Raw genomic sequence first — 27,916 nt, 5'->3', positions numbered from 1 at the left:
AAAGGGTTAATAAGGCTAAGCTATCAGTGACATGTAAGAGCAGAAGCTGGATTATTATAAGAAACGTATGAACATAATATATTTTTTATTATTGCTCATTTAATTTTTATCTATAAATTGAGCTATTAATATATTAGCTAATGAAATTCCAAATAAAGTACTCATGGAGTTCTATATCTCTATCTCTCTCTCTCTATATATATATATAAAATATCTGCCACTTATAAGCCGCTGTTTCTAGTTTAACTGCAATATCCTCCTCCACAATATTACTGCAAATTAGTAAAATGCTATTTATTTTGGCACTTTTGTATGGTATTGAACATAACATTTCCATTAAGCCAAACACTAAGGAGAAACCTTGAAGGTGCAGATTTGCTTAGATCAGGGCTCTTCCTACAGATGTCCCATGTGCTATGTCCTCTGTGGCACATGCTACAGCTACTGTACCTGAATGGATGTCTGAGGCTATCACATCTTCCACTCTAACAACTTGTCTTTGTCTACAAATTCTGAGGAGACACTGTGATCACTCTATTGCTTTCTACACGGAAGAGGGGAGCGTTTCCATAGAGAAGATATCAGAGCCCCTTCCATAAGAGTGAGGAGGGGGAATGTGAGAGAGGGGGAGCAGACTTTCAAGTCAGAGGCAAGCTTCCTGATGATTTCTTTATCCTGAGAGTCAGAGAGAAGGGAGCGTCACTCATCGGCACTGCCACATGCAGGTAAGTACACAGTTACTGACACTTAACTATAAGTCCTATCTAGGGATGGGGGGATCGTGCTACTCTCCAGAGACTGCATTCCTCTCTCAGAGACCTGTTGTGGTTTTTCACATGACTTGTTCCCTCCATTAAAAGTGGGATCATGTTTTTAATAACCTCATAGTGATGCAGGGGGTGATAAAGTGCCAAGCATCTCTAAGACTGGAGCTACCTCCTTAGGTATTTGCTTAGGATTTTTAATGGGCATGAACAAGTTAAGAAAGTGTGCAGAGGACAAAAAAAGAGGCAAGTTATACTTAAGTCATTTGACAAAAGTTAACTACACAGTTATATTCTATCTATCTCATATCTATCTATAGCCTATCTATCTATCACATATCTATCTATCACATATCTATCACATATCTATATCATATCTATCTATCTCATATCTATCTCATATCTATCTATCACATATCTATCACATATCTATATCATATCTATCTATCTCATATCTATCTCATATCTATCTATCACATATCTATCTATATCATATCTATCTATCTCATATCTATCTATCTATCTATCTATATCCTATCTATCTATCTTATATCTATCTATCTATCACATATCTATCTATCTCATATCGATCTATATCCTATCTATCTCATATCTATCTATATCCTATCTATCTATCTCCTATCTATCTATCTATCTCCTATCTATCTATATCCTATCTATCTCTTATCTATCTATCTATCTATCTATCTCATATCTATCTATCTCATATCTATCATATATTTATCTATCATATATCTATCTCATATCTATCTATCTATCATATATCTATCTATCTCATATCTATATCTATCTCATAGCTATCTAGATATCTAGCTCATATCTATCTATATATCTCATATCTATCTCTTATCTATCTATCTCATATTTATATATCTATCTATCTATCTATCTATCTATCTATCTCATATCTATCTACTGTATCTCATATCTATCTATCTCCTATATATCTAATATCAATTGTCTCTGTCTATGATCTATCCATGTATCTCTATATTAAAGAGAAATTAGTTTTATACAGTGTACAGTGTAAATTACTGCAGATAATACATAGTAATGAATACAGACAGCTACATTTAAAAAAACTGAGGAGAGTTATACTCTAAAAGGAACACCACAATCCTCTCTGCAGAAGCAAGGAGTTACAAGAAATTAGAGCAACTTAAGTTTCTGGCACTTTCTTCTGCTACAACTACAATACAGTGATCCCTCAGGATACAATGTTTTTAACATACAATGGTCTTTTCTGACCCATCGTAAGGTGAAACTAGACTCAACATACAAAGCCTCAGACTCAGATCCAACCAATCAAGGTCACTTCTCTGGTAAAATAACGGTATTAGTTGCTAGTTATCAGCTGTTCCTGACTGTTATATGTAAGGACTTGTTTTATCAGTCTTAGTTATCTGCTTATTCTTCTTAAATCTTCATTTTCTCTTATCTTGAATGACATTTTGGGGCTTTGGAACCAAATACTTAAGTTGCAATGGTTTCAACATACAGTGGTCATCCTGGAGCCAATTAATATTGTAACTTGAGGGCCCACTGTATTAACCATCTGCAATTTCAGAGATTGTCTAATTATATATGCTAATAATCCAGACATGATGGAGTCCTGTCAGAGCATTAGAACTTTACATTTAACATTATATATCATAGATATATATACCCCATGTTGAAAAGCATGTTGCAGTGATATTAATGCCAGATATCTAAGGGTACTTTCACACTTGCGGCAGAGTAATCCGGCAAGCAGTTCTGTCGCCGGAACTGCCTGCCAGATCGGGCAATCTGCATGCAAACGGACAGCATTTGTAGACGGATCCGGATGCTGATCCGTCTCACAAATGCATTGCAATAATGGATCCGTCTGTCCGCTTGTCATACGGACAAATGGATCAGTTTCTATTTTTTTCACATTTTTAAAGGTCTGCGCATGCGCAGACCATAAGGACGGAGATGTCATTGCGGTATTTATAATGCAGGATCCGGCACTGATACATTTCAATGTGAATTAATGCTGGATCCGGCTTTCCGGCAAGTGTTCCGGAATTTTGGACTGAGATAAAACCGCAGCGGTATTATCTCCATCCTGAAAAGTCAAAAAGACTAAACTGAAGACATCCTGATGCATCCTGAACGGATTTCTCTCCATTCAGAATGCATTAGGATAAAACTGATAAGTTATTTTCCGGTATAGAGCCCCTGTGACGGAACTCTATGTCGGAAAAGAAAAATGCAAGTGTGAAAGTACCCTAAGATAAAAATGTAATTATGAATGAAACTAGCAAATAAAAGAATGATCAAAACAGGGATGTGAAGATATGATGAATGTTATAGACAGATAGATAGACAGATAGATAGATAGATAGATAGATAGATAGATAGATAGATAATAGATATATAGATATACCATCTATACCCATTTTTCCTACTTGATTTGCCAATGGTAATATGTATTTAGTTCTGCCAATATAGCTGATTTGAATTTGCATTAGATAGATAGGAGATAGATAGATAGATAGATAGATAGATAGATAGATAGATAGATAGATATGAGATAGATAGATAGGAGATAGATAGATAGTTAGGAGATAGATAGATAGATAGATAGATAGATAGATAGATAGATAGATAGATAGATATAAATATGATATAGATATTAGATAGATAGGTAGATATCTACTTCAGGAGACTGTCTGATCTCTGCCAGACTTCACCTCCATGGAGGAGGAAGAGAGACTCTCGATACTGCTGGGGGAAGAGGCGAACACAGCGGCTATAGCAGCACGATATATTACTGCCTGCCATAGACTGAGAGGAGCCTGATATACCATGGACACACCACCCTGGATGTGTCCCCATCCCCCAAACTTACCCAATACTCCCACCCTGGACGTGACCCCATTCCCGAACCCTACCCAATTATTTCCCACTTGCTTTGGCAATGCTAAAATGTATTTAATCCTGCCAATAAAGATTATTTGATTTGATTTGATGATAAATGTGAGATAGCTAAGATAGATAGATAGATAGATAGATAGATAATAGATAGATATACCATCTATACCCAATTTTCCTACTTGCTTTGGTAATGGTAATATGTATTTAGTTCTGCCAATATAGCTGATTTGAATTTGCATTAGATAGGCAATAGATAGATAGATATATGATTGATAGATAGATATGATATAGATAGATATATGATTGATAGATAGATAGATAGATAGATGTAGTAACATTTCATACTAAAGTGTGTAGTATTAGTAGTAGTAATGTGCAGTCCTGGCTATTAGAAGGCATTCTCCCTCTTAGTGTCAGATTCATTGCATCGTCTCTGCCCATCCTCAATTACTACTGAAATATCCATTAACAACTATAGAGAGCCTAGACAAATATCTCTGTAAATTATAAGAATAGATAGCTGCTTACAGTTTTCATCACTTTCAGTGAACCCTTTCATGTCTGCCGAGGGAATGGCATCATTATCACAGCAATGCATGAAATGTTTTCGGTCTTTTCAAAGAAAAGTGTTGAATTCAAGAAAAACTGCCATCAAAGTGTGATTTAGAAAAGGATTTAGAAAGCTTGCCCGAAAGTTGGGTGAGATGAATTTCGCAATTAGATTATCCATAGTTAGGAACATAACGCAGAGCTGAGACGCTCAACCATCTTTAGGGGGCTGGCATGTTGTCTTTAAAGTCTAGTTTTCTATATAGAGAAGTTTTTCTTAGAAAACATTATAATTACTGAGTGGAAATGTGCCGTAACTGCATAAACAGAGTCACTATTTATCTGACATGTATCATTAAAGCCTAATTGCTGATTACTATAGTAGTTACACATTTACACTTTACAAGTCTATAGTCTGCTAATTGTACTTAAAGTGAACCTGTCACCTATACTATGCTGCCCCCCCCCCCTCCTCCAGACTATGACAGACAGGTTTCCTTCCTATGCAGAACAGAAAGAACCCTGTCAGTCATAGTCCAGAGGCGGGACAGGGTGGGAGCAGCGAGCCTCATTGGACTCATCTCCCTCGTAGGGGTTCAGCATAGCAGAACTCACTGCCAGCTCAGAAGTGACCGACTGCCGAATTCAACAGGTCTGTCACTACACCATGCCCTCAGTAAGGACAGCTTAGTACAGGTGACAGGTTCCCTTAACAAAAAACAAACAAAAAAAAGAGGAACCCTGCCATGTTGAACATGGGGTCTGATCTGCTAGCAGCATGTTGGAGAAGCTAATCAAACTGATATATAGTTTTGGGGGTCAAGATTCAGGGGGACATTCATTAAGACTGCCGTTTTCCATGTTGAAGAGCTGCAGGCCTCTACATAAGTTAGACACTTTGTCCAGTAGGCTGTGTGACAGGCTTAACTCTACACCAGACCTCTTGCTGGCATCGATTTATGTCATTTTCCACACCAAAAAAAGTGTGGAAAATGGTAAGTGAGTCAGGCCAACTGACCCGCCTGCTTATCTGCCCACGCCTCCTACTATCACCAATTTGGAAAAGTGGCAAAAAGTCAAAAAATTTACTGCACAAATGGCGTGCAAACATTGGTGACCTATTTCCACCAGGAAAGTGGCGTAAATATATTAGTAAATGTCCCCCTCAGTATTTTATTCATGTAAAATCCTGCTATCTAGGTCCTACTCAGTGATTCACTGGATGACACCAGCAACAGAATTTCTTATCTAGAGTTAGGGGTTTCAATGAATAAAATACAAATGGAATAAAATAGAAAACCATTCATCTGCTCAGCTCCTCCTGTTTTATGATATGTTGGCCAATGATAACATAGCACGTTCAACATGGCAAGGTCATTTTATTTGGTCTCATATCACTCCCTCTGCTCACCAGCAGTGTAATAGGGCTTGCAAGAAGCAGAGATTTGTGGGTTTCTTCATGACTCTGCCAGTAGAACTTTAGAGAGCCATACTGTAGATCCAATGTGGCAGACTTATTAATATAGAGTAGTGGTCTGTACATGTGTTTAGGTCAGCAATGACAGACTGAAGATAATATGTTAAAAAGTCCAAAATAACTTATTTTTCCTCCAACACAAGTTAAACTGTCACTTGTATGGATCCACATCAAAATGAACACAAAAATAGCAAAATAAAGACCTTGCCCCACTGGCCGCTAACTAAACAAGGTTTTCCTCACCTATGCTCAGCACCAGCACTGTATAACAGGAGATCAGGTTCAACTAGACAGCAGGGCATCTAGGTTCCCATGCTCTCTGGCACAGGATGAGCATTTTGTTCTCATATTCAGTTTCCCAGTAATGAACCCAGTATCTACACCTCGGATTACTTGAGGGGAAAAAAATGTAGTACTGGAGTGAGGTGGAATGGCAGGTCTCCCTACCAACCTATCCACCATTCTAAAGAAATCTAGTCCAAGCACAACCTACATATATACACCCCCTCCAGTACTGTACTTTCCCATACACAATGTTACAATAGCTATGCTAGTTTTCTAAATTGAAAACCATGACATTTGTGCTGACATGTGCGACTATGTTGGAAAAAGGCAAGAAGTCAGTCACAAGAAGTCATTCTGTAAAAGAAAAAGAAAAACACTGTCTCACAAGCACTTCTTTTAGACTACATATAGTATAAATAATCAGCAATGTTATTAGAGAATTTTCTGTCTGTCTTTATGGCATTTTTTTTTAATTCTGCACAATTTACAATCCAGTCTGTTTTCGTATCACACTTCGTAATGTGATAAATATATACAACAAGCAATAAAGTCTATTGTGAGAAAAAAAAACAAGGGGCTTCAGAAAACTAAAAAAAAAATCACCACACCTGAGTATGCCATCATTGTCCCCTGGGTATGCTCCCATTCTGTCTCCTGTATTTCATAATTGTCCCCTGTTTGTCACTAATCTGCCCCCTCTATGCCCATTGTGCAAAGAATACAATGGGCTCTGGAAAACTCATGTTGGTCATTTCTTTTTTTATTTCACATGAAACAATAAAAGGCAACATGTATTAGAAAGCATTTGCCGGATGATATACATCCCAAGACACGAGAAGTTGGACTTTCAACTGTAGCTTCATAGTTTTTATATATTTTTTTATGGTTTTATATTTTTTTTCTCCCCACATTTCTATTATACTGACTGTATCCACACACTGACCCTGAGATAGGCAACCTTCTCTTCACATCTACTGGAAGCATCCACTACTCAATACCCTTTTACTGGAGAAAAGTAACCCGCGTCACATCCATGCTGGCAGACTACACTATTCAATATGTCTCTTCCTGCAGTGGAGGATTAGATGAGGAAGAGGAGTACTGCGTAGTGGACTTCTGTCTAAAAAAACATAGCAACTTATCAGAGTTTGGCTTTCATTTCTAAGGCTACTTTCACACTCGTGTTTTGTGCAGATCCATCATGGATGGGTCCGTTCAGATAATACAACTGCATGCATCCATTCTGAACGGATCCATTTGTATTATCTTTAACATAGCCAAGACTGTTCCGGCTTGAACACCATTAAAAGTCAACGGAGGACGGACCGTTTTCTATTGTGCCTGATTGAGTCAGAGAAAACGGATCCATCCCCATTGACTTACATTGTGTGTCAGAACGTCTGGCTCAGTCTCGTCAGCTGGACACCAAAGCGGAATGGAGACTGAATCCATTGATCCATTGAAACTGATCTCACAAACAGAAAGCCAAAACCCCAGTGTGAAAGTAGACTTAACCGCTCTGGTAAAATAGAACTGTGCTGTGTTGGTTGCTATGGGAAGTAAACAGCTTTTTTTAGCTTAGACAGCTTTGATAAATCCGCTCCACTAAACAATTTTCACATGTAAAACAGCACATTTATTAGGGAGATGAGAGGCAGACTGAGAATCTGTGACACGGCAGTTACAGATAGGGCTCATACACACAACATTTTTTTGGTCCACATCCGATCCGCATTATTGTCAGGCCGGATGCGGACATTTTAATTTCATTGGGGTCTCAAAAGACCACATTACGGAAAAGGATAGGACCGGCCATTCCGTTCCACAAAATGCAGAATAAACACAGACAGTATCCATGTATTGCAGATCTGTAATTTGCGCACTGCAAAATAGTCATGTGCATGAGCCCTTAGCAGTATTTTTGTCTGCTTCTGCCTGCCGCTGATTGGTTGAAGTAGTTACACCATGTGACTGCTGCAGCAGAGAAGATGTGAGTCTTTGATAACATGGCTTGCTATTTATATATTAGTATGATTCTATCTAAAGGAATTACACACTAATGAAGAAAGGTGAGGTGAAAAAGGTGAAAATCATGGAACTGCTCATTAGTACATAATGGTATTTAGTTGTTAGCAAGGTGATAAATATATGGCTTGTTTGAGAACCCTGAACATACTAGAAGGTTTGTTAGGGTTTAAGGCACACCTTTTATGCCTTAATTTTTGTTTATGATTGCATTTTGCTCATTTTTGGCAAAAAATATTTTTTTCAATTGGCCTTTATTACAAATATTTAGCCATTCTGTCACAAATTAAAAATATTTAGCCATTGTGTCACAAAGGTTTTTCTAGCTGTGTGAATTATACTTTCACTCTGTGGTGGTCATCTAATAAACCTTATCTCTAAACTACTAAGAGGTCATAAACACTTATTTAAGCCACAATAGTAACATAATAACATAATAACTGAGCTATAATGAGTGTTTATAATGCCAGAAAGCAGAGATAAGGAGTCTGTCATCTCCCCAACTGACGGAAAGGAGAGAAAATCCAGAGGGTGCTTCTAGAGCATCTCAACTATGTACAGAAAAAAGGCTTCATATTTTTAATAAAGATCAATTGAAAAAAAAAATTAACTGAAAATGAGTACAATGCAATAATTTGAGCATTTGCTCAATCGGTATAGGTCATCAATATCTCATGAGTTGGGATCTGATGCCTCGTTAAACAATCATATGTCTTATGTGCTGCTTAATCCCAAGCAAAGTTGTTATATAATACACGCTCTGTGCTAGTATGCTGTGAGGACGTTGCAGCACTTGCCTGTGTGGCCTCTTCAAACAGCTGATCAGCAGGGAATCGGAACCCCCCAACCCCCACCACAATGAGATATTGATGACCTGTCTATGGACACCACATAGTAAAAAAACATACAGTATATGCTGATTTCCCTTTGACAACTGCAAACTTAGTCTAAGCCTATGGATGTTATTTGATAGTAGAATTTCTTTATGACACGTATTAATGCACATATTTAGTTGTATGTTGTATTAAATACAATGTGACTTCCCGTCAAATAGTGAATAGGATGATACCAACACAGTGAGAGATTGAGGAATATGAACTCTGTACAATAACGGACGTTATGTTAAATGTGACTGTGATATTTAGAGGCAACCTGACCATGATCTGCTCACATATATCTACACAGTAAATCAACTCAGGTGCCATACTGGATTGGATTTATCAATAGGGCATACCTGTTTCATTGGAGTCTAATTATGGTGCATTTTAAATTTGTCATTAAAGGAGGCATTGCAGGGATTTGTAGGGGATATGCCTGAGAGGCGTTTACATTCATGTCTGAAGGTAGAATTTTATATTAAAAACATAAAGCATGTGAACTGGCACACAACAACCTCCCTTATAATAGCTTGTAATCCAATTTGAAAGCTTACTCCATCATAATGTGTCCAGGGGCCATTATTTAAATGTGGAAGAAAAGTGGTTCAATCATCAGCAAAAGGCTTGCTAGAATGATGAGGGGGGCAGTTCCAATTTTTGCACAAGCCACTTTTTGTGCGCACTTTTTTCCCATTGTCGACACCACTTTTTAATTCAGTGGAGCTTAGAATAATGGGTGCAGCTAGTGCATCCCATGGAGTTATTTTATGCCAGAAAGCTGCCATAAATTATAGGCATAGATTTGAAATTCTGGTGCACGGACAGTCCAAAGATGGACCAAATTTATAAGGAGACCTGCACCTCTTCATAAATTTGCCACAACTTACTCCAGCATACTACTAAGACTAGTGTAGGAAACATCAGTCTTAGGGCTCATGCACACGAACTTATTTTTGTCCATGTCTGTCTGGTTTTTCTTTTTTTCAGTCCGCATGCGGAACTATTAATTTCAACGGAGCTGCAAAAAAAACTAAATGACTCCTTGTCCGCAAGACCGTTCTGCAAAAAAATAGAACATGTCCTATTCTTGTCCGTTTTGCGGACAAGGACAGTCATTGTTACAATGGATCAGCCAAAAAACTGATTTAACACAGATGTCACACTTTTTTGGCGGACCCATGGTTTGCAGACCACAAAATACATACGGTCGTGTACATGAGCCCTTAATAAGTTCCCCCCAGGATTCTACACTGAAAGTTCCCACTTTTTAGGATGTCCTATTCCAATAGGTAGTTATGGCAAATACAATTACAGCAGTTAAACAAGCTCTAGCTGTTTGTCTCATGACTAATGATATTGAGAGTTATAATTAATAAGGTGTATAAATTATATATCGGTTGTCTTTGGGGGGGTCAAGAAGGAATATTTTCCCTATGTGGAAATTCTGCCTACTATTGTCTAGGGCAGGGTCTCAAAGTCAGCCGGATATATGTGCCGCATATAGAAAAAGTTTCCACAAATAGAAAAAAAATTGAAGGGCCACATTAATTTAGAATAGGATATAATATAGCTGTATACACAGCAGTGAAGTGCAGTACTTATAGCCCACACAGGCAGCAACACTCAGGAATGAGGCTAAGCGCTCCCCTAGTGGTGAGAACAGTGGGATAAGAGAGGTATCACAACTTTTTTGTAGCACTCTAATCAGTTTTCAAAAATAAATTTTACATGGTTGGACAACCCCTTCTTAATGCAGACCCCAGATGAGACCCCAAAATTAATACAGACTCCCAGGCCAGAACCTAGAATTAATACAGACCTCCAGAACTGACCTTAAAATTCATACAGACCTCGAGACAGACCCCGAATTAATACAGATCTACAACCAGACCCCAAAATTAATGTACTGCACATCAGCCCCCAAATTCATACAGACCCCAAATTAAACCCCAAATCAGCCCCCAAATTTACACAGGTATGAGACCTGGCTGGCACTCAGGCTTGTGGCAGTGCACGTGGAAGGGATGAGTTCCCAGTCTTTTTAGAAAACAGATGATCCTGGCATTTACTTAGTTCAATATGTTTTTATTGTCAGAACATCAGTTGTTACATGGGATTCGCTTTGGGACATCCAGAGGCTTTGTCAATGGGATCATCTGTTTCCCCAAATTCACCCAGGCCCCAGATCAGAGCCCAAAGTTATACAGACCTCACTTCAGACCCCAAATTTATACAGAGGCCAATTTTACATGGACCCCAGACCAGACTCCAAATGTATATAGACCCCAATATCAGACCACAAATCAGAAGCCAAATTTACAATGACCCCAGATCAGACCCCAAATCACACCGCTGATGACCCCTAAACCATCAGAGCAGACAAAAAAAATATTTAATACTCACCTCACTCTGGCTCTTAAGCACAGAGGTGAGTAATGCCAGAGCATCGCTAGTGGTGACTACCCACAATGGAAGCACTCATTAGTTAACAGGACCCAATAGAAGCTGTGCATTCAGGGATCTCTCATGGACCTAAGATAACTGCTTCCTTAAGGCCCCTTGCAGACGAGCGTGTCCGGATTAGGTCCGGATGCGTCCCGGGTGCATTGCGGCAAACCTGCGCGAGTAGGTATGCAATTGCAGTCAGTTTTGACTGCGATTGCGTTCCGTTGTTCAGTTTTTATCACGCGGGTGCAATGCGTTTTGCACGCGCATGATAAAAAACTAAATGTGGTACCCAGACCCGAACTTCTTCACTGAAGTTCAGGTTTGCGTTCGGTGTTGTGTAGATGTAATTATTTTCCCTTATAATATGGTTATAAGGGAAAATAATAGCATTCTTTAATACAGAATGCTTAGTACAAGGTCAATTGAGGGTTAAAAAATAAAATAAAAATTAACTCATCTCCTCCAATTGAACTCACCTCCTCCTCCGGTCTCCTGTTCTTTCTTCAGGTCCTGTCAAAGGACCTGTGGTGACGTCACCGATCTCATCACATGGTCCATCATCACTGTGATGGACCATGTGATTGGATCATGTGATGTGATGTCACCACAGGTCCTTTAGCCGGCAGCTCATGAGTAAAGAAGTAAGAAGAGATCGGCAACAACGCAATCAAAAGGAGGAGGTGAGTTAATTTTTTTTATTTTTTAACCCTCAATTGACCTTCTACTAAGCATTCTGTATTAAAGAATGCTATTATTTTCCTTTTGTTATAAGGGAAAATAATACAGTGAGTAGACTGTCATCTTAGCAACCATGCGTGAAAATCGCACCGCATCTGCACTTGCTTGCGGATGCTTGCGATTTTCACGCAGCCCCTTTCACTTCTATGGGGCCTGCGTTGCGTGGAAAACAATATAGAGCATGCTGGGATTTTCACACAACGCACAAGTGATGCGTGAAATTCACTGATCATGTACACAGCCCCATTGAAGTGAATGGGTCCGGATTCAGTGCAGGTGCAATGCGTTCACCTCACACATTGCACCCGCGTGGAAAACTCGCCCGTGTGAAAGGGGCCTAAGGGGCTGCATGCAGCCTGCAAGCCATATGTTTGAGACTCCTGGCCTAGGGTATTGATTTAGATTAGTTAGTTGTAAGAAATTTCAACTTGATGGATATGTATCTATTTTAAGACTAAGGCTACATTCACATCAGTATTAATGAAATCCAGCAGGCTGTTTTGGCACAGTTCGCTGTATCTGGCATAGCCAAATCAACTGGACCTCGCAATCTCAGTGCAGGGTTGCCATTCAGTACCCAGGAGCACAGCACTCCCAGAAAACAATGACTTAGATGCTGTGGTATATGGTATATGGTATATGGACTGAATGAGAGATTATCACATCGTGCAATATTTTAAAATATAATTCTCTAGTCTCTTGGTAAAATGCTTGAGTCGTAATATTGTTGTTTCATAGAGTGTTTGCTAGGGTATGTGTCCAATATGATTTCAGCAAATCAAGTCTAATGACACCTTGGTGTCGATTATTCCTAATTTCAATATACTAGTTAGGATAATCCTGTGGGGTATGGATGATACTGGAGGAAGACATTATAGGGACTGAGAAGAGAGAGGGCAAGTTAAGAAGTCATGCTTCAGAAGTCTATAATTCACAAGTTGAAATATTCATCTTTCATTTTTCTGTTTTCAGCTACAATGTGTGCTAGCCTTTATAAAAATTCCTGTAGTTTTGTATTGTGTTTAGAGCTTAATGAATGAATGAAGTGTTCTCTGCATCTTTGCCACATCATACTGAAGACTAAGAATTGAAATGCTAAGTCACCTTGCAATCACATACAATGCCAAGGCACGTATGGCAAGACTATTCTGAATTTACACAGTTCTGCTTTATTTCAAATTCTAACTTACACATAAATCTTGTAATGGAACATGCTCATTGAAACAATTTATTATCCGCAATAGACTTCATACTTTACTGTATTTTAAAGCAGTATACTTTAAAGGAATTGTCTTAGAGTAGAAAGTAATTTCCATAAAGCAGGGCATGGCATAAAATAAAAATAAAAAAAACACCTGTTCAAAGTGTTTCAGGTCCATCGCCAAGCTCCTGTCTCCTGCTCGACTGGAAGTGTAATGTCCTGTCAACATGCACATCACCGCTGGAGAACAACCTATGGCCTCAGTGATTATGTGTCAGGAATGGAACTGCTAAGCCTCCATTGTCCACTGGAAACAGGAAACAGCTGGAGACTGGAACGCAGCGCTGGGCCTGGAACACTTTGAACTAGAGAATGTTTTTTTTTATGTGAAATTCTACACCATGTCTTTACATAACAAAAAGGGTGCAGTAACATTATATTATTATTAAAGGAGTTGTCCTATTTATTTATTTTTTTAATTTTACTAAAGTTTTTATTTTGAAAAACATGAACACCTCATGAATGAAAAGGTGACTATAACATATGACATGTGCTTTAGGCAATATTCACTTTATTAACTTGGAGCGCTGAGACCCTAATTGAATATCTGTAAGGGTACGGCCATGGCAACTTAGACTTTGAGCTTTCAAACTAGACCAGGCCCTTTCCAAGATATGATGCGTTAAAGCATCCCTCTCCTTCAGCCTAGAGAAGGAAAGGGGAGCAGAGGGGGAGCTCACGACATGCTGGAGGAAAGGAAAAAATATATAAAGATATTATATATAATTATCATGTTACTTATACCACAAATTGAACGCTGTAAAAATAAATCCTACAAAATGGTAAAATTGCTATTTTTATCTTTCCTCCTAGAAATACAATAATAAAAGTTATTTAATACACTATATATACCGCAAATAGGTTCCTAAAATAAACTACAACTCGTCCCACAAAGCTCAATGTCTCATACAGCTTAATTGAAGAAAAAAAAAAAAGTTATGACGACTAGAACACATAGGAGGAAAAATGACTAAAATTGATGTTACTAAGGGGTTAAAATGCATATCACCTTACTTCAGACATAAATTCAAAATCTACAATAAAAAAAAAGTTACAGGGTTTTTTCCAATTCAAATATCACTTCCAAGACTCCTTGTTCTCCTTTACGCTGAAGCAAGGGAGTACACAGATCTCATAAGGCCCCAAAGCAAAACTTAGCATGGCTTCCCTGCACCTAGTATCCCAGTATAGATGCATCAATCACTTCCAGGCAATGCAGAACATGTGCAACACCCCAGATTTCTGCCAAAGTTTAAAAAAAAATTATCAAGTGGAAGAAATTTAAATTATTACAAACTTTAATTTAAAAAAGTTGCCTTTGGCCTCACCCACTTTATCTGACTTTTATGTTGGAAAAAGTGGAACAGGTGCTTCAAATATATGGCACTCATTTTGAACACCAGGATAGATCATCAGTATCTGACTAGTGAGGGTCCAACACCCAAGGACACCATTCAGTTGTTTGAGAAGGCACTGGCGCTGTAAGAGGTGCAACCTTCTCTGTGCTCACCGAGCACCACGCTGTACATTGTATAGTGGCTGTGCTTGGTATCGCGCTCAGCCCTATTCACCGAGGCCATGTGACCGATGAACATGTTGTCACTGGCCTAGGGAAAGCTCAGAGAAGGCCATGACACTACTGCAAGCACCGATGCCTTCTCAAACAGACATACCCCACCGATCAGATACTGAGGCATGGCTAGTATGGTCTTTTACTAGGCTGGTTTACACATGTAGCAACTATCTGAATAAAATACTGTAAACCTGCAAAGACAAGGTATAACAAGGCTTCACTTATATGGACAGATACAGATAAATATCACTATTGCCCTCTGATAATAGGCTTTACAGTATAATATCATTGTCTAAGGAAATCAAAGCATTCTAAAAATGGAAGCTATTACATTAATGCAATGGATCTAAATCTGTACAATTCATTTAATGCATAAATGTTAATTTATAGGACAATTCTAACTAGGTTACAGTGGCTCTACCAACCTAGAATTATGGTATAGGTGCACTCTCAACGACACACCCACTGTCAAATTAACAAAGAAATGAGAACATAGAGGTTGGAGGGCACTCGGTTATCTGGTGTTGCATAGAGTAGTCAGATGCGTATTTGTAAAAAAATATAGATATATTTTTATTACCAAGAAAACATAAAAATGGATGCAAAAATAAGAAAAAGAAATTTGCATTAAAATAAAATAAAACTTAAAAACCTTTTAAAAGGAAAAGTAGATCCCCATATATCATAGTGAGCTGTGCATCAGCCTTATACAGTGGTGATTCGCAGCCTCACAGTCAGTATTACTGTGAGGGTGTAAATCTACATATATTCAATAAAACCTTAATAATGGGCAAGAGGATATAAAGAAGACAGTCCTGATAATGACATATAAATGCCGTTAGTAGACAGAGAACAGATCACTCTATTTGATTTTTTTTCCAGCTTCAATATGGAAACAATAATATAGTCACAGAAATATATGTAGATATCAGTTGTCCGCAATTTTCAAACCCCAACTGAAGTACTGTTAGTATTTGCAAATGCTGTATAAATATAATCCTTCTTTTCTTATTTGTACAGCTGGTATGTAGATGACAAACATCCAGTCTAGCATTTATAGTACTATGTCCTGAATTTGTAGTCCCACTGATAGAAAAGTTGATATTTAGAAGTAGTTTATATGTCTTCTATAATAATGACATAGTATCAGTTGTATATAGTTTGTACATAATTGTAGCAGCTATTGTTAATACCGCATAAATTGCTTTATATTGTTATAAACATGCTGTCTACATTACTACTCTTTGTGTCAGCTAGCCGTCTCTGCGTCCGGAATGCGGATGGTTTCGAATCACCGCTGAGATGTGCTGGATTGGCTTGTACAGCGTCCCACGTGGTGTCCCACGTGTTCGGGAAGTTGTTGCTTGATTCGGTCAAAAGGTAATGGTTTGTACACGGCTCGACTTGAACCCCCTGTGCACAGAGTGTTAGCGCAAACTCAGTCGGTCCCTTCTATTGTGCTGTAGCGATCCCTTGCTTGTTCAATTGCGATTTTGGTAGAAGTCACAATTGATATATCATATTTTTCTTTTCATTTTTCTTTTCATTTTTATCTTTCTAACCTTTTCTTTCTCACTTTCTTTCTTTTTTGATTTGTATTGTGGTCTATGTTAATTTTATTTTTCAAGTGTGGGGGATCCTAATCGAGACAATAGGAGGTTTCGGGGAGGGGTGACTACCCAGGAGGGGAGATCAAAGTGCTGGTGAAACAGATGAACTTCGATGTCCTGTCATAGATTAGCACCCATCCCAGATCACAGGAAACCAAACAGCTCTATTTCAGCATCCAAGCCTGCAGGTATTATAGTATCAAATGAAAAAAAATATTTTTGACTTCATTCTAGACATGTTTGCTATGTGGTTGCCACCTCTCCATTGTCTTTAAAATTTTTCAAAAGCTGCAAAAATGAGTTGAGTGGGATCTTTATTGTGGTAGGCCCTAAAATGTTTGGAGACAGAATGTTGTTCAAAGCCATTTTTGATATTTGTGATATGTTCCCCTATCCTTTTCTTTAGCGTTTGTTTGGTACTACCTATATGTTGTTTTCAGCATCGGCATTGTAGTAGATATATTACATCAGTAGAGTCACAACTAAGGTTATCCTTAATCTCAAAATGGTAAGTGTTATGTGTTGAACATATTTCAATATTTTTTTTAGAAAAAAATGGTAATTCTGCAATTATTCCATCTGCCTTTTAGGGATAACCAATTAGATTTTGTCCTAATGACCTTCCGCTTAACCCCTTAGTGACCACACATACGTGCTTTTACGTCGGTCACTAAGGGGCCTTAGGCTGGGCCACCGTGTTTTTACAGCGGCCCAGTCTAACTGCTACACGGCTCCCCCGTGCAGCGGGGAGCGCGGACCAGGCTCTCACATGAGAGCCGGGGCCCTGCTCTAACAGCCTGGACCGGCAGAAGTGCCGATCCGGGCTGTTTAACCCTTTACATGCCGGGCGCAATGGCGCCCGCTGCATGTAAAGTGGTGACAGAGGGAGCAGACTCCCTCTGTCTCCCATCAGCACCCCGAAAATAAGATCGCGGGGTGCTGATGTGTTGGTAAGCTTACCTCGCTTCCGATCAGGGCCCCGAGCCTGTCTTTAGTTGTCTCCAGCAGGCTGTGTCTCTCTGGCGCAGCCTGCTGGTCAATCTTTGAATAGCATTGCTTCTGAAATGTAATGCATTATAGAGATAATGCATTACATTCAAAAATCTATCAAAATACTGTATATTATAGTCCCCTTGTGGGACTTTTAAGTAGTAAAAAAAAATAGAAAAAAAATTCACATTTATTAAATAAATAAAAATTCCATAAAATAAAAAAATATGCTTTTTTTCCATTGAAAATACGCTTTTCAATGAAATAAATAGCAAAAAGAAAATATCCCCCATATATTTGGTATTGCCGCGTCCGTAACGACCTGGACTACATAAATATTACATAAATTATCCCATATGGTAAACACCGTAAAAAAATAATAATATATATACAGGTCCTTCTCAAAAAATTAGCATATTGTGATAAAGTTCATTATTTTCTGTAATGTACTGATAAACATTAGACTTTCATATATTTTAGATTCATTACACACCAACTGAAGTAGTTCAAGCCTTTTATTGTTTTAATATTGATGATTTTGGCATACAGCTCATGAAAACCCAAAATTCCTATCAAAAAAAATTTGCATATCATGAAAAGGTTCTCTAAACGAGCTATTAACGTAATCATCTGAATCAACTAATTAACTCTAAACACCTGCAAAAGATTCCTGAGGCTTTTAAAAACTCCCAGCCTGGTTCATTACTCAAAACCGCAATCATGGGTAAGACTGCCGACCTGACTGCTGTCCAGAAGGCCATCATTGACACCCTCAAGCAAGAGGGTAAGACACAGAAAGAAATTTCTGAACGAATAGGCTGTTCCCAGAGTGCTGTATCAAGGCACCTCAGTGGGAAGTCTGTGGGAAGGAAAAAGTGTGGCAGAAAATGCTGCACAACGAGAAGAGGTGACCGGACCCTGAGGAAGATTGTGGAGAAGGACCGATTCCAGACCTTGGGGGACGTGCGGAAGCAGTGGACAGAGCCTACAGGCGTGTGCAGGAAATGGGCTACAGGTGTCGCATTCCCCAGGTCAAGCCACTTTTGAACTAGAAACAGCGGCAGAAGCGCCTGACCTGGGCTACAGAGAAGCAGCACTGGACTGTTGCTCAGTGGTCCAAAGTACTTTTTTCGGATTTGCATGTCATTCGGAAATCAAGGTGCCAGAGTCTGGAGGAAGACTGGGGAGAGGGAAATGCCAAAATGCCTGAAGTCCAGTGTCAAGTACCCACAGTCAGTGATGGTCTGGGGTGCCATGTCAGCTGCTGGTGTTGGTCCACTGTGTTTTATCAAGGGCAGGGTCAATGCAGCTAGCTATCAGGAGATTTTGGAGCACTTCATGCTTCCATCTGCTGAAAAGCTTTATGGAGATGAAGATTTCATTTTTCAGCACGACCTGGCACCTGCTCACAGTGCCAAAACCACTGGTAAATGGTTTACTGACTATGGTATTACTGTGCTCAATTGGCCTGCCAACTCTCCTGACCTGAACCCCATAGAGAATCTGTGGGATATTGGGAAGAGAAAGTTGAGAGACGCAAGACCCAACACTCTGGATGAGCTTAAGGCCGCTATTGAAGCATCCTGGGCCTTCATAACACCTCAGCAGTGCCACAGGCTGATTGCCTCCATGCCACGCCGCATTGAAGCAGTCATTTCTGCAAAAGGATTCCCAACCAAGTATTGAGTGCATAACTAAACATAATTATTTGAAGGTTGACTTTTTTTGTATTAAAAACACTTTTCTTTTATTGGTCGGATGAAATATGCTAATTTTTTTAGATAGGAAATTTGGGTTTTCATGAGCTGTATGCCAAAATCATCAATATTAAAACAATAAAAGGCTTGAACTACTTCAGTTGGTGTGTAATGAATCTAAAATATATGAAAGTCTAATGTTTATCAGTACATTACAGAAAATAATGAACTTTATCACAATATGTTATTTTTTTTAGAAGGACCTGTATATAGGCAGAACCAAATGAACACTAAAGAAAAGGATAGCAGAACATATCACAAATATCAAAAATGGCTTTGAACAACATTCTGTCTCCAAACATTTTAGGGCCTACCACAATAAAGATCCCACTAAACTCATTTTTGCAGCTTTTGAAAAAATAAAAAGTGGAGAGGTGGCAACCACATAGCAAACATGTCTAGAATGGAGTCAAAAATATTTTTTTTATTTGATACTATTATACCTGCAGGCTTGAATGCTGAAATAGAGCTGTTTGGTTTCCTGTGATCTGGGGTGCGTGCTAATCTGGGACAGGACCTCGAAGTCCGTCTGTTTTACCAGCACTTTGATCTCCTCTCCTGGGTAGTCCCCCATCCCGGAAACCTCCTACTGTCTCAATTAGGATCCCAACACCTGAAAAATAAAATTAACATAGACCACAATACAAAGCAAAAAAGAAAGGAAGTGAAAAAGAAAAGGGTAGAAAGATAAAAAAGGAAAAACAGAAAAGAAAACCATAAAAAAGATACAAACAAATGTGAAAATACAAATGATAAAAAAAAATATAATAATGCATATTATGAAATATATAGTATTAGGTAGACAATAGAAAATTCTCAACAGGCACATACAGTCAGGTCCATAAATATTGGGACATCAACACAATCCTAACATTTTTGGCTCTATACGTCACCACAATAGATTTGAAATGAAACAAACAAGATGTGCTTTAAATGCAGACTGTCAGCTTTAATTTGAGGGTATTCAAATTCAAATCAGGTGAACAATGTAAGAATTACAACAGTTTGTTTATGTGCCTCCCACTTCTAAGCTGTTCCATGGCCATGTGTGTGTTATCCCCTCATTATCCCAATTACAATGAGCAGCTAAAAGGTCCAGAGTTCATTTCAAGTGTGCTATTTGCATTTGGAATCTGTTGCTGTCAACTCTCAAGATGAGATCCAAACAGCTGTCACTATCAGTGAAGCAAGCCATCATTAGGCTGAAAAAACAAAACAAACCAATCAGAGAGATAGCAAAAACATTAGGCATGGCCAAAACAACTGTTTGGAACATTTTTTAAAAGCAATAGCAAAAGACCCGGAAGACCACGGAAAACAACTGTGGTGGATGACCAAAGAATTATTTCCCTGGTGAAGAAAACACCCTTCACAACAGTTGGCCAGATCAAGAACACTCTCCAGAAGGTAGTTGTATGTGTGTCAAAGTTGACAATCAAGAGAAGACTTCACCAGAGTGAATGCAGATGGTTCACCACAAGATGTAAACCATTGGTGAGCTTCAAAAACAGGAAGGCCAGATTAGAATTTGCCAAACGACATCTAAAAAAGCCTTCACAGTTCTGGAACAACATCCTATGGACAGATGAGACCAAGATCAACTTGTACCAGAGTGATGGGAAGAGAAGACTATAGAGAAGGAAAGGAACTGCTCATGATCCTAAGCATACCACCTCATCAGTGAAGCATGGTGGTGGTAGTGTCATGGCGTGGGCATGTATGGCTGCCAATGGAACTGGTTCTCTTGTATTTATTGATGATGTGACTGCTGACAAAAGCAGCAGGATGAATTCTGAAGCGTTTGGGCAATATTATCTGCGCATATTCAGCCAAATGCTTCAAAACTCATTGGACGGCGCTTCACAGTGCAGATGGACAATGACCCAAAGCATACTGCAAAAGCAACTAAACAGTCTTTTAAGGGAAAGAAGTGGAATGTTATGCCATGGCCAAGTCAATCACCTGACCTGAATCCGATTGAGCTTGCATTTCACTTGCTGAAGACAAAACTCAAGGGAAAATGAGCCAAGAACAAACAGGAACTGAAGACAGTTGCAGTAGAGGCCTGGCAGAGCATCACCAGGTATGAAACCCAGCGTCTGGTGATGTCTATGCGTTCCAGACTTCAGGCTGTAATTGACTGCAAAGGATTTGCAACCATGTATTAAAAAGTGAAAGTTTGATTTATGATTATTATTCTGTCCCATTACTTTTGGTCCCTCAACAAGTGGGAGGCACATATGCTAACTGTTGTAATTCCTACACCGTTCACCTGATTTGGATGTAAATAGCTCAAATTAAAGCTGACAGTCTGCAGTTAAAGCACATGTTGTTTGTTTTATTTCAAATCCATTGTGGTGGTGTATAGAGCCAAAATTTTTAGAATTGTGCGATGTCCCAATATTTATGGACCTGGCTGTATGCTATCATGTGATATATGCATGTTCAGAACTATTTTATGGGTTATATATTGTAAGGGGTTACACTCTCAGGTTAGGCGGCGATGACAGATTCTCTTGCAGACCACAGGTTAAAGTCCAAATGTTGCTTTATTTATCACACTCCAGCAATACAGGCACCTCAGTTATAATTCACTGGGTAATCTGAAGGTCCAGCACCACAAAACATAAACCAAAATAAACACCTGCCCATATGGGCTCTGGCTAATACAGTGAAGTTCCTAACTCTCCTATTGAACACAGTTCACACAGAGAACTTGGCTTCTCTAGCCAGCAGGGCAGCCAGCTTCCCAGAATTTCTCCAGGCCTCACTCTGCTAAACTGACAGCCTGGACTGTGCTTTATTTCCCCTTGATGATCCCAGCTGGCTTCAGCTGGGATCCCTCAGGCTAGGGGAAAACCTGTCCCGGAATGGGGTGGACTGGGGAGGTCCCTCTACCAATCCTACCTTCTCCCAGTCCAATAAAATCCAGCCCATAAACTTAAGAAAACTGTCTCAGCAACCTTCACATTGCTGAGACCATTTTAACCTTCTGGATTTTATTTACCTCACCCAGTTGAGGAAGCTGTGTGGGATATACTACCCTTCCAGGACTCTACCATACGCTTTTCTGTTCACCTTAGCACAATATATATGCACTTAATTGGTGCAAACTAATTAGATGTATCAAATTAGCTTCAGTTTGGACAGAATACAGGAAAACGCATCAAAAACGCATCATGCTCACGCACGCATGCTCTTATTTCTATGTTATTTTTACTAGAGATTTCCCCAAATGTCGTTATGGGGTAGTTCATTTATGTTTTATATATATATATATATATATATATATACATATATATATATATATATATATATATACAGTACAGACCAAAAGTTTGGACACACCTTCTCATTCAAAGAGTTTTCTTTATTTTCATGACTGAAATTGTAGATTCACACTGAAGGCATCAAAACTATGAATTAAAACATGTGGAATTATATACATAACAAAAAAGTGTGAAGCAACTAAAAATATGTCATATTCTAGGATCTTCAAAGTAGCCACCTTTTGCTTTGATTACTGCTTTGCACACTCTTGGCATTCTCTTGATGAGCTTCAAGAGGTAGTCACCTGAAATGGTCTTCCAACAGTCTCGAAGGAGTTCCCAGAGATGCTTAGCACTTGTTGGCCCTTTGGCCTTCACTCTGCGGTCCAGCTCACCCCAAACCATCTCGATTGGGTTCAGGTCATGTGACTGTGGAGGCCAGGTCATCTGGCGCAGCACCCCATCACTCTCCTTCATGGTCAAATAGCCCTTACACAGCCTGGAGGTGTGTTTGGGGTCATTGTCCTGTTGAAAAATAAATGATGGTCCAACTAAATGAAAACCGGGTGGAATAGCATGCTGCTGCGAGATGCTGTGGTAGCCATGCTGGTTCAGTATGCCTTAAATTTTGAATAAATCCCCAACAGTGTCACCAGCAAAGCATCCCCCCCCCCCCCCACACCATCACACCTCCTCCTCCATGCTTCACGGTGGGAACCAAGTGTGTAGAGTCCATCCGTTCACCTTTTCTGCGTCGCACAAAGACACGGTGGTTGGAACCAAAGATCTCAAATTTGTACTCATCAGACCAAAGCACAGATATTTCCACTGGTCTAATGTCCATTCCTTGTGTTCTTTAGCCCAAACAAGTCTCTTCTGCTTGTTGCCTGTCCTTAGAAGTGGTTTCCTAGCAGATATTCTACCATGAAGGCCTGATTCACACAGTCTCCTCTGAACAGTTGTTCTAGAGATGTGTCTGCTGCTAGAACTCTGTGTGGCATTGCCCTGGTCTCTAATCTGATCTGCTGTTAACCTGCGATTTCTGAGGCTGGTGACTCGGATGAACTTATCCTCCGCAGCAGAGGTGACTCTTGGTCTTCCTTTCCTGGGGCGGTCCGTAGCCATGTGAGCCAGTTTCTTTGTAGCACTTAATGGTTTTTGTGACTGCACTTGGGGACACTTTCAAAGTTTTCCCAATTTTTCAGACTGACTGATCTTCATTTCTTTAGGTAATGATGGCCACTCGTTTTTCTTTACTTAGCTGCTTTTTTCTTGCCATAATACAAATTCTAACAGTCTATTCAGTAGGACTATCAGCTGTGTATCCACCTGACGTCTCCACAAAGCAAATGATGGTCCCAACCCCATTTATAAGGCAAGAAATCCCACTTATTAAACCTGACAGGGCACACCTGTGAAGTGAAAACCATTTCAGATGATTACCTCTTGAAGCTTATCAAGAGAATGCCAAGAGTGTGCAAAGCAGTAATCAAAGCAAAAGGTGGCTACTTTGAAGAACCTAGAATATGACATATTTTCAGTTGCTTCACACTTTTTTGTTATGTATATAATTCCACATGTGTTAATTCATAGTTTTGATGCCTTCAGTGTGCATCTACAATTTTCATAGTCATGAAAATAAAGAAAACTCTTTGAAGGAGAAGGTGTGTCCAAACTTTTGGTCTGTACTGTATATGTATAGGAAACCGTAGATCTGTGGTTAAAAGCTGGGTGGATCAGCATGAGACCCATCGATAGACATAATCCAGTCCATGTTTTTAGGTGGAAGGGAATTACACACATTAACACATCTCCAATTAAGAAATCACCCTTTAAATCGCAGCAAGCAAATGGCCACTGCTCACCACTGAAGAAGGAGTTTGTGACTCCGAAACGCGTCTGGTGCCTTTGAATCAGTGGATTGATGAACACCATATATCAATTGTGGCTTCTTCCAATATCGCAATTCAACATTTGCTCCAATAAAAGGGATTGCTACAGCACAATAAAAGGGACCGACTGAGTTTGCGCTAACACTTTGTGCACAGGGGGTTTAAGTCAAGCCATGTACATACCATTACCTTGTGGCCGAATCAAGCAACAACTTCTCGAACACGTGGGACGCCACGTGGGACGCTGTACAAGCCAAGCCAGCACATCTCAGCGGTGATTCAAACCCAGACGCAGAGAGGGCTAGCTGACACAAAGAGTGGTAATGTAGACAGCATGTTTATAACATTATAAAGCAATTTATGCAGTATTAACAATAGCTGCTACAAATTTGTACAAACTATATACAACTGATACTATGTCATTATTATAGAAGACATATGAACTACCTCTAAGGCCTCATGCACACAACAGTTGTTTTTTGCAGGATCCATTTTTTTCCACAGATCACTTGTAATAAATACCTATCCTTGTCCGCAAATGTGAAAAAAGTAGGACATGCACTATTTGTTTTGCTGAAGGGAAACACGGACAACAGACGCGGAACACAAACGGATGAACTATCAGCATTTTTTGGGGTCCACATCCTATTCGCAAAAAAAACCGGAACGGAGGCCGAGAAAAACAACTGTCGTGTGCATGAGGCCTTAGTATCAACATTTCTATCAGTGGGACCGCAAATTCAGGACATGGTACTATAAATGCTAGACTGGATATTTGTCATCTACATACCAGCTGAACAAATAACAAAAGAAGGATTATATTGATACAGCATTTGCAAATACAACAGTACTTTAGTTGGGGTCTGAAAATTGCGGACAACTGATATCTACATATATTTCTGTGACTATATTATTGTTTCCATATTGAAGCTGGAGGAAAATCAAATAGAGTGGTCGATTCTCTGTCTACTAACGGCATTTATATGTCATTATCAGGACTGTCTTCTTTATATCCTCTTGCCCATTATTAAGGTTTTATTGAATATATGTAGATTTACACCCTCACAGTAATACTGACTGTGAGGCTGCGAATCACCACTGTATAAGGCTGATGCACAGCTCACTATGATATATGGGGATCTACAGTACTTTTCCTTTTAAAAGGCTTTTTAGTTTTATTTTCCTTTTATCCAAATTTTTTATTTTTTCTTGTTTTTGTATCCATTTTTATGTTTTCTTGGTAATAAAAATATTTCTATATTTTTGTAAATACGCAACTGACTACTCTATGCAACACCAGATAACCGAGTGCCCTCCAAATGATATATTCTCATAAATGTTCATTTACATTTCCTGTTACGAGTGAAGCACTTGTTAATTTATAGACAGCGACATCTGTTAACGATTTGATTGTCTGAACTCTTTTCAGAGTGCTAGGTAATTTCCCAAATTAGAAATGGCTAAATATAACTGATATAGAATATTTTCAATATTTTTCTGCAGCCTTAAAGAGAACTTGTCAGCTCTCCAGGCTTTGTACTGTTAATGTGTGCATTCCTCATGAAATAACACTGCATCTTTTCCCATTAACTCAACGTTATTCCTCTGCTATTCTATCTAGAAATTTATAAGTAATGTGACAACTGGATGTTACCATTAGGTGTGTCCCTACACAGTCTGACAATTTATAAGTTTCTTATAGGAAAAAAAGAGAAACAGCACAACACTGAGTTCCAGAAAAAATTCTCCCGAATTGTTATTTTATGAAGAATACAAGCATTAGTATAACAGACATGTCAGTGGAGCTGACAGGTTCTCTTTAAAGGGGTTGTCCGCTATTTTACATTGGTGACCTATTAGATCAGTGGGGGTCAGACTGCCAGCACCCCTGCCGATCAGCTGTTTGAAGAGAACACATCACTCGTACGTCTCATTTACCTGAATAGGATGGAGCCATCCCATTGAAGTGAGTGGGACAGCAGAGTTATAATTACACCTGCTCGCCATCGACATTGCAGCAGAGAAGAAAAAAAGCAAATTATATATTATGCATATGAATACATTCCTGCTGAATTAAAAATAAGTATTTTCATTTCCATAGGTGGATGGTGGAAGTATGCCACACACTAGGCTACTCCTGCTACTGCTCATACTGTGCATGGCCCAGTCAAGTCTCCACTATAACTTTTACAAAACAGAGTCGATTTTCAGCTGTCTTAAAGAAGTCCTTGAGGAAGCCAAAAGGAGAAGTTTAGAAGACAATACGGTTCTTAGCAAGAGGGGCTATGACTTTGGACCAAGTGATAATCTATTGTCTCAAGAAGAGGAGGAAGAAGAGGATGAGAAAGAGAAAAGGACATTCCCAGCTGCGCGGTATAGATATCTGTCACAGGCCCAGGTGAAGGGCAAGGTGTATCAAAACAAGGCAAAAAGTGACCGCCGGACCAAATTCACTCTTTCATTGGATGTACCTACTAATCTAATGAACATCCTGTTCGACATTGCAAAGGCTAAAAACATGAGAGCAAAGGCTGCAGCAAATGCCCAACTGATGGCCCAGATTGGTAGGCGAAAGTAAGGCTGGCTAGGCTGTGCATGGCTCACAAAGAGAGATAGATAAATTAGCACAGGACTTGTGTCAAGAAATCTCCTGTCCCACACACGGCCGAACCTTGGAACTTTGTACAGTACACTGCTATATTATGAGTCCTTCAAAGCTGCATTTACTTCCTACATGTCTATGCCCAAGGGGTGATATGTCACCCTCCTTGCCCTCTTTTATAATTCGTTTATAAAATTATTTTGTTCTATTTTGTTACATTTTCTCTATCTTTATCTCTTCCCAACTCTCTGAAATTTCTGTATTATGGCTTTATTGATGTCCTATGGATTTGACTATGTTTTTTTCTTCTTTTTACTATTTCCTTTATAGTTTCTGTTCCTTTACATAAAAATTTTAATGCACAAATTGAAAATTATTAAAAAAAAGTTTGCATCTTCTATTGTGATGTTTTTTTTAAATTAAAACAAGTAATTTCTGAAACGTTCAAGATTTATGTGACTGGTCTTTTAAAGTTCTTTAAAAAAGAAGCCAGAGAAACTAAAAAAATACTAAAAATTTAATACCGTACATGCTTTTTTTGCTGTAGACTATGATTTTCAGTACCATCAGGGAACAGTATCCAGTTGATAAGTCGCCAAACACGTGGCAAAAGTACACAGCCTATGTTTGACCTATAGAACTGCATGGTTATTTCACAGGATAAGTCACTGACCCAACCCCCTGAACGTCCCATTGTGGCAGGGATTGGGTCATTGTCCAAATACCAGGATTGGTTGTTGAGACCCTTACTCAAAAAATCACCCACTCATCTTGGCGAAACCAACGACTTCCTCCTGGCGCTGAAGGACTTCGGGTGGCAGGAGGCTGGAGTCTGGTCTCGCTTGATGTAGAGAGTTTGTATACTCGTAGACCCCA

At 39.1% G+C, this 27,916-nt stretch overlaps 1 protein-coding gene across 1 annotated transcript; it reads left to right on the top strand.

The window, feature by feature from the left end:
• Positions 1-649: 649 nt before the first annotated feature.
• UCN3 (urocortin 3) lies at positions 650-27,322 on the top strand. The gene is made up of 2 exons (XM_044276732.1): positions 650-725; positions 26,540-27,322. The coding sequence occupies exons 1-2, from the start codon at positions 720-722 to the stop codon at positions 27,014-27,016; spliced, it is 483 nt and encodes a 160-aa protein (XP_044132667.1). The 5' UTR covers positions 650-719; the 3' UTR covers positions 27,017-27,322.
• The last annotated feature ends 594 nt before the right edge of the window (positions 27,323-27,916 follow it).

Source organism: Bufo gargarizans, chromosome 2 (genome assembly GCF_014858855.1).
Source record: "Bufo gargarizans isolate SCDJY-AF-19 chromosome 2, ASM1485885v1, whole genome shotgun sequence".
Classification (NCBI taxonomy): Eukaryota; Metazoa; Chordata; class Amphibia; order Anura; family Bufonidae; genus Bufo; species Bufo gargarizans.
This window is presented reverse-complemented; position numbering and strand designations above follow the sequence as displayed.